Genomic DNA, 12,210 nt, shown 5'->3' on the forward strand with positions numbered 1-12,210 from the left:
CAGTGCTCCCGAGACAGGAGCTCCTCCAAGCCTTACCTGGACATGCCAGGATCTGAACCTGGGACCCTTCCCCGAGCGCCTTCCATCACGCAGCTGGAACGTCTTGCACTGATGGAACATTGCTGGAATCTGCCCCGAGTTTCATTCAAAGGAAGTCCAGAGGTTGAGCCAAAAATGGGGTCTAACCCCCCCTTTTTTTACAAACAACAACACAGTTTTAGGGACCGCAGTCACTCACTTCAGCTCTGTCTGCCCGCAGGGTTTTTTCCGCGATAAATTAATCAGGTCCTTGCCATATCTTTCTTCTATAGAAGCCCTGTTGCGTGAGAAGAGAAAGTGTTTGTTTGTTTGTTTGTTTGTTTGTTCATATCCTGCCTCTCCCCTCCCCCCACACACCAGTGACTCCAAGTTGGCTTACACAAATGAAAGCAACACATATAAAATACGGGAAACATATAGAAGATGTAGAACAATGGCAAGAGAAGTGGTGAACTTTGCAGAACTGGCAAAAACTACAGACAGACAAAGAGAAAAAGACAACAGAGACTTTGAAAAAGATTGGGAACCATTCATATTATATTTGCAGAAACGAAAAAAGTCGATAGACTTGATGGCAGGATTTAAATAAACAATCACATTATCAGCATTAGAAAATGTTTAGAAGATAGTGAAATATTATTATGGTGTATTTACTTTTATTTTTATGCTTTTAGGCTTGATGTTAAGGGACGCGGGTGGCGCTGTGGGTTAAACCACAGAGCCTAGGACTTGCCAATCAGAAGGTTGGTGGTGCGAATCCCCGCGACGGGGTGAGCTCCCATTTCTCGGTCCCAGCTCCTGCCAACCTAGCAGTTCGAAAGCATGTCGAAGTGCAAGTAGATAAATAGGTACCGCTCCGGTGGGAAAGTAAACGGCGTTTCTGTGCGCTGCTCTGGTTCGCCAGAAGCGGCTTAGTCATGCTGGCCACATGACCCGGAAGCTGTACGCCGGCTCCCTCTGCCAATAAAGCGAGATGAGCGCCGCAACCCCAAAGTCGGCCACGACTGGACCTAATGGTCAGGGGTCCCTTTACCTTTACTAGGCTTGTTGTTATGTTAGTAATAACTTTTTCTGTTAAGAGATAGCAAAGTGGGTGAAAATAGCAACAAACCAGAAGCGGAAATTAAGAGAAGCCTTGGAGGGGAGGGGAGGGAGGAATATATAGTAAATGCTAAGAATTTGAGATGCATGTAATGAATGAAAAAGAAAAATGAATTATTATTTTTTTAAAATAAATTAAATAAACAGGTTGGGTGGCCATCTGTAAAAAAATAAAATAAAACATATAGAAGATCAACAAGTACAAAGTAATTTGGACTATAATAGAATCATAGAACCGCCGAGTTGGAAGGGGTGCCCAGAGGTCATCTAGTCGAATCCCCTGTGATGCAGGAATCTCAGGTAAGCAACTATGACAGGCAGCCATCCAACCTGTGCTTAGAAATTTCCATGAAGGAGAGGCGTTGGTTTCAACAGAACTGAAACAATATTTTAATTTTTTTTACCAAAGCACAGATAATGAGAAACAGCATAATTAAACCCCTTTCCTTAAAAAAACAAAACAAAGGCCTATTGGAACAAAACACCTGCCAGCTGAAGAACAACAAGGAGTTGTTCTACCTGGCCTTTGGCTTGGAATCAACTTGATTCCCTCTCCCTCTTTCTTTTTTCCTTTCTCCTCCTGTGATGGAACTCCTATTTGGGGACTTCCCTGCCCTTTTTCTGGCCCACGTAGGACCAGTCTGGATAGTTAGCCTTGGTGAAGACGTTTTCATCCCCCAAAAAGTTTTTGAGTTTCTGCTGAAATGAGGCTGCATTTTAATGTTGTATTTTAATCTTGCTTTTTAAGTTGTATTTCAGTCAATTGTTTTATATCTGGTGTTAGCCGCCCTGAGCCTGGTCTTGGCCGGGGAGGGCGGGGTATAAATAAAATTTATTACTTATTATTATTATTATTATTATTAAGGAGAGAGCCGGTCTAGCTTCTCCAGGGAGGGAGTTTCAGAGCCTGGGAGAAGCCACCACCAAGAAGGCCCTCTCTTGCATTCCCACCTGTGAGGTTGGCGGGTGGGGGGAGAAGATATTTTTTTGGGAAATGGAACCCATGGAGGAAGGGGAGGACAGGATCACACTTCAAAACGACCTTGACAGATTAGAGAACTGGGCCAAAACAAACAAGATGAATTTTAACAGGGACAGGATCACACTTCAAAACGACCTTGACAGATTAGAGAACTGGGCCAAAACAAACAAGATGAATTTTAACAGGGAGAAATGTAAAGTATTGCACTTGGGCAAAAAAAATGAGAGGCACAAATACAAGATGGGTGACACCTGGCTTGAGAGCAGTACATGTGAAAAGGATCTAGGAGTCTTGGTTGACCACAAACTTGACATGAGCCAACAGTGTGACGCGGCAGCTAAGAAAGCCAATACAATTCTGGGCTGCATCAATAGGAGTATAGCATCTAGATCAAGGGAAGTAATAGTGCCACTGTATTCTGCTCTGGTCAGACCTCACCTGGAGTACTGTGTCCAGTTCTGGGCACCACAGTTCAGGAAGGACACTGACAAACTGGAACGTGTCCAGAGGAGGGCAACCAAAATGGTCAAAGGCCTGGAAACGATGCCTTATGAGGAACGGCTAAGGGAGCTGGGCATGTTTAGCCTGGAGAAGAGGAGGTTAAGGGGTGATATGATAGCCATGTTCAAATATATAAAAGGATGTCCCATAGAGGAGGGAGAAAGGTTGTTTTCTGCTGCTCCAGAGAAGCAGACACGGAGCATTGGTTCCAAACTACAAGAAAGAAGATTCCACCTAAACATTAGGAAGAACTTCCTGACAGTAAGAGCTGTTTGACAGTGGAATTTGCTGCCAAGGAGTGTGGTGGAGTCTCCTTCTTTGGAGGTCTTTAAGCAGAGGCTTGACAACCATATGTCAGGAGTGCTCTGATGGGGTTTCCTGCTTGGCAGGGGGTTGGACTCGATGGCCCTTGCGGTCTCTTCCAACTCTATGATTCTATGATTCTATGATTCTAGGTCCAAAGGTTCGAAAGAACCTTTTTCTTTTTATGTTCTGGAATGGTTAAAATTATTGTGCACAAATTTATGTAAAGCCAATAATATATAACGGAGCAAGTCCGACAAGTCTTCAGCACCTACCTTTCCTTCAAAAAGTCTTCAAACTCCTTGCAGTTCTTCCTGCCGTCATTGAGGTGCTGGATGATGCCATCGTAACCAGCTGTGCTGATTAAATCTGTAGTCTGAGCAAAGGGGGTTGAAAAAGATATTTAGAAGAAATATAACTTTAAAACAACAACAACAACAACAACCAGCCCAGCAAGGATCTAGAATAGGGGTCCTCAAACTACGGTCTGCGGGCCAGATCCGGCCTGCCAGGGTCCTGAACCTGGCCCATCCGCAAGGCGTAAGGCTCAGAAACAGGCGGGCGGGAAGAGCCCTGAGGTAAAAGCATGCGCGTGTAACAAAGCCCTGGTAACGCGGTTGCTACCGCCGGCGCCGGCTGCTTGATAACGGCATGCTGCCCCTTTAAGCCGCCGGAGGGTGGGACAGTGGTGAAGGAACCCCTTCCACGCCAGCCCTTACACTCCAGCCAACTCCATGCCCGCCGGAACAGCGCCTCCCTAGCCAGTTGCCTCCTTAACGCTGCACGGATCTCATCTGGCGGCTTTGGCAGCCTTAAAAGTTAGGGAAGCACCAAAAACACAGGCAACATATGCAAATAGAATTAGCAAGAAGAGGGGAGTCTCCCTGTAAATAGCGGTGGGTGAATCTTTAAAATCAAGCGCTCCACCCACACTTCCCCTCTACAAATTCATGATTCTGTGATTCTATCCTTTGAAGTTTAGACTGATACATCTTAGGTTTCATCCTGTTTACAGCTTCCTTTTCCCTCTCCTCTCTCATGGCTAGGGATGAGAGGTCCCCGTGGTCTGAGAAGAAATGAGCAAGCACAGCTGCTTTTACTTTCTCCAGACCAGTTATTTAGCTTAGAACTAGAAACAGTCCTATCCGATAAGAAACAGCTTCAATTACTTTTCTCTACTGCTGTATTGGACGGGACGTGGGTGGTGCTGTGGGTTAAACCACAGAGCCTAGGGCTTGCCGATCGGAAGGTCGGCGGTTCGAATCCCCACGACGGGGTGAGCTCCCATTGCTCGGTCCCTGCTCCTGTGAACCTAGCATTTCAAAAGCACATCAAAGTGCAAGTAGATAAATAGGTACCACTGTGGCGGGAAGGTAAACCGAGTTTCTGTGCACTGCTCTTGCTCTGGTTTCGCCAGAAGTGGCTTAGTCATGCCGGCCACATAACCCGGAAAAACTGTCTGCGGACAAATGTCGGCTCCCTCGGCCAGTAAAGCGAGATGAGCGCCGCAACCCCAGAGTCGTCCGCAACTGGACTTAACTGTCAGGGGGCCTTTACCTTTACCTTTTTACCGCTGTATCTCTCATGGTGTGATTGCAACAGGTAGAGCGAGATCTCCAGCCATATTCACAAGCCCCACTCTGCACACTGAAGTTCAACAGCTGTGGTAGAGACCCTATGGCCCTCTAAATGTCTCTGGACCAAAACTCCCAGCAGCCCCCACAAGCCAGACCAATGTTAGGCTTGATGGGAGTTGTTGTCCCGTGTAGAATCATAAAGTTGGAAGGGACCCTAGTCCAACCCCTTGCAATGTAGGAATCTTTCGCCCAATGTGGTTCTCCAACCAGTGACCCTAAGAATAAGATTCTCATGGCCACCCTTTTATTACAGTGTCACTATGAACCTGATCAATATACACAAAACCAGATTGATGGCAAAGAAGTTCAGTGCATTACAAACTGTATGGGACTCTTCATCTAGGGAAAAAGCTCTGAGTGGATCATTAAAAAATCTGTGGCGATTAGGAAGTTGACTCTCCCCAAAGGCAGAACTTGCCTCCATCATGGGCTGAGCAAATTCCAGCTGTTCAGCCCCATATAGGCCATCGGTGGGCTCTGCTGCCTAGTAGGGATAGGCTGAAAGGCCAACACTATGGTTCTATTTATTTGAGATTCCTGCGTTGCAAGGGGTGGGACTGGACTGCCCTCAGGGTTCCTTTGGGCAACTCCCATCTCTTGCGGGGGCGCAGTTAGTGCCAGCACCGTCCGTTAAGAGTTTGGGTGTAATCTTCGACACCTCCCTTTCCATGGAGGCGCAGATTGCAGCTATAACAAAGGCGGCATTTTTCCATCTCCGCCAAGCTAAGCAGTTGGCTCCTTACCTCTCTCGCCCTGACCTAGCCACTGTGATCCACGCGACGGTCACCTCCAGACTGGATTATTGTAACTCGCTCTACGTGGGGCTGCCCTTAAGACTGACCCAGAAACTCCAGCGGGTGCAGAATGCTGCAGCGAGACTCCTTACGGGGTCTTCGCTGCGAGATCACATTCATCCGGTGCTATATCAACTGCACTGGCTCCCGGTGGAGTACAGGATCAGGTTTAAGGTGCTGGTTTTAACCTTTAAAGCCCTATACGGCCTAGGACCCTCGTACCTACGGGACCGCCTCTCCTGGTATGCCCCACAGAGAAACTTACGGTCTTCAAATAAAAACATCTTGAAGGTCCCAGGCCACAGAGAAGTTAGGCTGGCCTCAACTAGAGCCAGGGCTTTTTCGGCTGTGGCTCCGACCTGGTGGAACACTCTGTCACAAGAGACTAGGGCCCTGCGGGACTTGACATCTTTCCGCAGGGCCTGCAAGACAGAGCTGTTCCGCCAGGCCTTTGGCCAGGGCACAGCCTGACTCCCTCCCTCGGCAATCTTCGCGGAGCTCTGGCCCAATGGTGGCCAGTGGCTTGAATTTAATTAATTTTATAATGAATGATTTTAGAGTGTTGTTTGTGTTGTACTTTTGTATTGTTTTATTGTTGTTAGCCGCCCTGAGCCCGGCTTCGGCTGGGGAGGGCGGGATATAAATAAAATTTATTTATTATTATTATTATTATTATTATTATTATTATTATTATTATTATTTCACCTCTATGGTTCTGTGATTTTATGATTCCAATCTGGTGGAGGAACTGTAACTCAGAGGCAGCTGAGAAATCAGGGGACGCCAGGGATTCTGTCTAAAACACAGTGGAGCATCCCCAGAAAGGGAAGCAAGAAGAAATTCCGACAAAAGAAGAATGGCAGATAAAATTAACGGACTACGCAGAATTAGATAAAATGACAGGAAGGATTTGAAACCTGCGGGACCAGAGATTCACAGAAGATTGGAAGAAATATACAAACTATTTGAAGAGCAACTGTAATCAGCAAATTACGCTAGTAGGACTACAAGACGTTTTGAAAGGAGAAATACATGACACATTGCAAAGTAGAGAAAGAATAGAGATATTAGTTATGAGATTTAAATGTAATAGTGAAAGTAAGAAATGTATATTAAGTGAATAGATTGGGCTCTTGTGCTCAAGTCCTGCTTGCCTGTTTCCCACAGGCATCTGGGTGGCCGTTGTGAGAACAGGATCCTGGCCCAGATGGGCCACTAGCCTAATTCAGCAGGCTCTTCTTATGTACTTATGAAGGAATGGGTTTCTGTGCAGTCAGTTTAAAACTGACTCAACCCCCCCCCCTTTCTTCTTAGCATTTCTAAAATGCATAAACTTGAGCTGTTGAGCAAATGCATAACAAGGACACAGCTGTATAAACTGCTCTCTCCTTTATCAGTCACGGCAAGGATGACCTTGGTTGTTCCAGTGGAGTGGGGATGACATGTCTAAGTCTTATCTCACATCCTGACACACAGACCTAGTCCGGGAACAGTGCCAGAGTGTGTTCTGGGAGTTGGTGACCTCTTGCTCCAAGATAAGAGTAGGAACAGGAATACCCTTTTATGGTCAGAAGTACAGGAAGGAATACCCTTTTATGGTTAAGAATACCGGAGCAGGAACATATGTGATGTCAACCTGCGTGTATAGACTGACTCATGGAACTTTGAAGTGTCAGGCATAGCTCTAATGGCTTTAGCCCAAACGTAGCAGAGTTTTCCTGCACAGCGAAGAAGCTAGTTGAGGTGGAAATGACTAGTCAGCTAGACTCAGAATAACTATTTACAGGATTTATTAAAAGGAAAAATAAAACCAGCAGAGTTTCTGCATACAAAACAAAGCAAAATAAATCCTTTCTTTCTCTCTCTTAACCATACACAGCACTCCTACTCCTAACACACCCCACTAACACCAAACTGTGCTAGCAATCCCTAGATAACAGAGTTGAGTGCTGGTCGTTAACCAATCAGAGTAAGTAGTTTCTAGGTCAAGCTGACCTTGGCTTTCTGCCAAGAGTAAATTGACACGGCCTTGAGTTAATTGTGTGAAGCCAGAATCTGTAAGTTTCCCATGAGAACCAATTAACAGAAACTCAACACCCCCTCACAGATTCTGCTGGACAATTAACATCAAATACACCTATGTAGGAGATTATTTTTCCAGCAAACCTAAACCCTTGCACATTCGTTTGTTCTTTACCTTTGCCAATGGTTTAGTTAACACATCTGCTACATTTTCTTCACTTGATACATAAATACAGGTGATTACATTGTCTTGTACACAGCAACACACATTGTGGTATTTTACAGAGATATGTTTGGAACGCGATTTGAAACCCTCTGTTTTACTTAAGGTTATACAAGCTTGATTATCAATGTAAACTTGTACTGGTTCTCCACAATTTACTTTTAAATCTCTTAACAAATGCTTGAAATAAATCACCTCGTTGCACAATTCATTCAACGCGGCATACTCTGATTCCGTTGATGACACACTTACAACGTCTTGCTTGCGTGACCGCCAGCTGATTAAAGCTCCACCGACCATTATGACTAGTCCTGTGACAGATTTTCTATCTGGCAAATTTCCCCAGTCACTATCACAGTAGCAACTCAACATTTCATCCTCTGAAGAATTTAATTGTAACATATAGCCAATTGTCTGTTTGAGGTATCTCAGAACTTGTTTTACCCCTTTCCAGGCATTTAGTGTGGGTTTTGAGACCAATCTACTTAATATGCCTACAGCGTAGCTAATATCAGGTCTGGACCACTGTGCTAGATACAATAAACTTCCAATTACAGAATGATATACATCAGGATGTTCAAATTCAGGACTCTCATCTATATGAAGTGTTTTTATGAAACCTGGATCCATAGGCACCACTGCCCCTTTGCAATCCTGCATCCTGTATGTAGTCAGTAGTTGTTTAACTTTGTTCTGCTGACTAATTAGGCAGCTGCCATCTTGGGCCCAGCACACTTCCAACCCTAGATATGTCCTAACCGGGCCTAAGTCTTTCACTTTGAACTTACTGGACAATTGCTTGGCAAACCTTTTAGTTTGTTTATCTGTTTTGCAAGCATACAATACATCATCTACATAAATCAGACAAAACTCTTGATCACTGCCTGTACCACGTACATAAACACAATTGTCAGCTGTACTCTGCTTGAAACCAAATGACACTAAGGCCTCATGGAAACATTTGTTCCAAGATCTTGCAGCCTGTTTAAGACCATATAGAGCTTTGTTTAATTTCAACACTCTATTGGAACCTGTCTCATAACCAGGCGGTTCGGCTAGATACAGGTCTTCTGATATTGATGCATGTAAATATGCAGTCTGGATATCAAAATGGTTTAACAGGAGTTTTCTCTTTGCTCCAAGCGTTAGAATCAGCCTTACACTGTCCCCCTTAGCAGTAGGGGAAAAAGTCTCGTCATAATCTTTTCCAGGCCTCTGAGAGTATCCTTGAGCCACTAAACGAGCTTTGTATTTGTACTTTCCTGTCACCAGAGGTTTAAGTTTGTACACCCACCTGCAGCCTACAATCTTTGCCCCCTCAGGCGCTGTTACTGGTGTAAAAACCTTGTGCTCATTCAGAGAGGACATCTCTTCCTCCATTGCCAGTTTCCAGAGCTCTGCCTCCTCTTTTGGTAACTTTAACACCTCCTGAAAACTCTTGGGTTCTGCAATCACACTAAACACATTTGCAGTATCTGGAGAAAAATGCACTGGAGGCACTCCTTTGTTTTGTCTTTTAGATCTTCTGGGAGAAAATTTTTCTTCTGACCCACTTTCCTCCTCAGAACTACGACCTCTCTTTTGTTGCTTAACAACTGGTCTTTGGGCAACTCCACTTTCTTGAGAACTCTTATCTGAACTTTCCTCCCCCTCAGACTCTGATTCTCTATGTTTACCTTCAGAGTCATGAAGCTCCTGGGAAGGTTCAAACCAAACCTCAGTATTGGCATGTAGTCTCTCCCAGCCACTATGTTCACAAAAACTGGCATTCCTGGAGATCACAATGCCATTTGTCCCTTCAGCAAAGCGGAAACCTTTTCCCAGCTCCTGGTAACCCACAAACACTAACTGTTTGGTCTTAGGATCTCCCTTCTTCCTCATTTGTTTTGGAATTAACACCCAGGCTTTTGATCCAAACACATGCAAGTGGTCAATTTTGGGTTTTTTCTGAAACAATTTAAAGTACGGAGTTGTACCTATTGTTTGATGAAAGAGCCTATTTTGGAGATAACACGCGGTGAGCATGCTCTCCCCCCAATAAGACATGGGCAAATCAGCATCATCAAGCATGGCAAACATCATGTCTTGTAAAGATCTGTTTTTTCGCTCTGCAACGCCGTTCTCCTCTGGGGAAAAAGCGTTCGTTTTTCTATGCCCAATGCCACGCTTTTGTAACCAATCTCTAAAAGCATTTGACATAAATTCGCCACCTCTGTCCGTCTGAATCCTTCTGAGTTTAGTGGACAGAAATCTTTCCACAGATGCCACCCAGTCTTTAAACTTAGTGAACACGTCACCCTTATTCTTCATGGGAAAAACCCAAGAATAACGCGTGGCGTCATCCACAATTGTTAATGAAAAACGCGATCCACCCCTGCTTACAGCAAATGGACCAATTACGTCCATGTGAACCAGCTGTAGCGGTGACTCACTAACTCTGTCACTTCTGGGGTAAGAGACTCTGTGGGTTTTAACCTTTTTACAAACATTACAATCAAGGTACTTGTTACAACTCTTCAAATCACCCCCATCAGCCAATTCTGACATTTTTAGTACACTTTTCCAGCAAGCATGCCCCATTTTCCTATGCAATAAGTGCACACAGTTGTCATGTATAGCTTTGTTATTCACTGCAGGCTGAGATTTACTGACTACTGCTGCAACTTGAGATCCTGCTTTAAGCCAAAACAAGCCTCCCTCTGACTTAGCAGTGCCTAAAATCTCACCAGCCTTCTTAATAATGCAACTGTCTCCTTCAAAATACACTTTAAACCCAGCTTTTAGCAAACAATCTACAGACATCAGATTGCTCCTTAATGACGGCACACAAAGTACATTTTGCAGGCATTCACGAAGACAAGAAACAAAAACTGCACCCCCCGAAATCACTTCGGAAGTACTTCCGTCTGCTAGAGCCACCTGGCTGCGCTGTGCTGAGTTCTTGCAAACAAACAATTCATCTGAATTTACGATGTGCCGAGACGCTCCCGAATCGACCACCCAGACAGCTTGTTTCTCATCAGCAATCTTGACCTCGGCGGTCACCAGCTGAGCCGACTGTTTTCGTTTGAAGAATTTCTTTTTCCGCTGCTGCTGCTGCTGCTGCTGCTGATCTCGTCTCTGCTCCTGCACCAGCAGCTGAGACTTGACCAACTCAGGACATTGTCGTTTTAGATGCGCTGAAGACCCACATCGAAAACAACGCCTAACAGCAAACGCAGACTCCTCACCGGCACGCTGCTCTTGCTTCACCCCTGGCACGGCATGAGAACTCCTTCCAAACCGCCCGCCTGTAGAAGCCTCTGCAGCAAACGACCTTTCTTGCCTCTTCTGCCATTCTTCAATCAAACGCCCAGTAACGTAACTGATTGATAAATCACGCTCCTGTATGCCTTCTAGAGACAAAACTAAATTATCCCAGCTTTCCGGGAGAGAACTCAAAATAATAGCCACCTTCTCCTGCTGGTCTAACGCACAGTCTCTTTCCTGTAGCGCAGCAAACTTTAACTGTAAACTGTGTAGGTGTTCCTGCATTGTAACCCCAGGCTGTAACATTGCCTTGTACAATGCCTTGCGAATGAACAGCTTGGAAACCGCTGTCTCACGCACATGGAGTTCTTTAAGTGCTTGCCACACACCTCTAGCTGTCTTGATTCCCCTCACATACGGCAACTGGGAATCTTCCAGCCCCAAGACAATTGTGGCCCTTGCTCTTTGGTCTTTATCGAGGTCTTCATCATCAGGCTTCGCAGGAAACTTACTCACCACTTGCCAGAGACAATCCCTCTGCAGCACTGCCTGCATGCGTTCCGACCACAGCAAGTAATTGGAGTCATTCAGACGCTCAAAAGCCATCTGAACTGGTTGTGAGGCCATCTTGAGAGCGATGTCCCTGGAACCCGGAACCAGCTACTCACGACCACCGAGAGAGAAAACAGGAACCACAGCACCCAGCACTCACACGCTGCAGCTGTTGTCCTTGTGTCCACTGCGTCACCAGCTCACCACAGTCAGGAACCAGCCAGTGTCCATCTGCTGCACCAACAGGAACAACAACTTCTGGAACTACTGGAACCAACACCGTTGATGCTGACACCACCGCAACTCAGGCTGGCAGCACAATGCCCATAACCTCATGGAACTTTGAAGTGTCAGGCATAGCTCTAATGGCTTTAGCCCAAACGTAGCAGAGTTTTCCTGCACAGCGAAGAAGCTAGTTGAGGTGGAAATGACTAGTCAGCTAGACTCAGAATAACTATTTACAGGATTTATTAAAAGGAAAAATAAAACCAGCAGAGTTTCTGCATACAAAACAAAGCAAAATAAATCCTTTCTTTCTCTCTCTTAACCATACACAGCACTCCTACTCCTAACACACCCCACTAACACCAAACTGTGCTAGCAATCCCTAGATAACAGAGTTGAGTGCTGGTCGTTAACCAATCAGAGTAAGTAGTTTCTAGGTCAAGCTGACCTTGGCTTTCTGCCAAGAGTAAATTGACACGGCCTTGAGTTAATTGTGTGAAGCCAGAATCTGTAAGTTTCCCATGAGAACCAATTAACAGAAACTCAACACTGACGTGGTTGGATTCCTGGGGAAGGAGGGAG

At 45.3% G+C, this 12,210-nt stretch overlaps 1 protein-coding gene across 1 annotated transcript in view; it reads right to left on the minus strand.

The window, feature by feature from the left end:
- The window catches only part of PSTPIP2 (proline-serine-threonine phosphatase interacting protein 2), a 66,306-nt gene that overhangs the window by 32,841 nt on the left and 21,255 nt on the right, over positions 1-12,210 (minus strand). The window contains exons 2-3 of the mRNA XM_053407599.1: positions 3,202-3,302; positions 239-316 (exon numbers count right to left, since the gene is read on the minus strand). Of these exons, the coding sequence (XP_053263574.1) occupies positions 239-316; positions 3,202-3,302 (179 nt within the window). The remainder of the gene's footprint in view (positions 1-238; positions 317-3,201; positions 3,303-12,210) is intronic.

The sequence above is a fragment of the Podarcis raffonei genome, chromosome 11 (genome assembly GCF_027172205.1).
Source record: "Podarcis raffonei isolate rPodRaf1 chromosome 11, rPodRaf1.pri, whole genome shotgun sequence".
Taxonomy (NCBI): domain Eukaryota; kingdom Metazoa; phylum Chordata; class Lepidosauria; order Squamata; family Lacertidae; genus Podarcis; species Podarcis raffonei.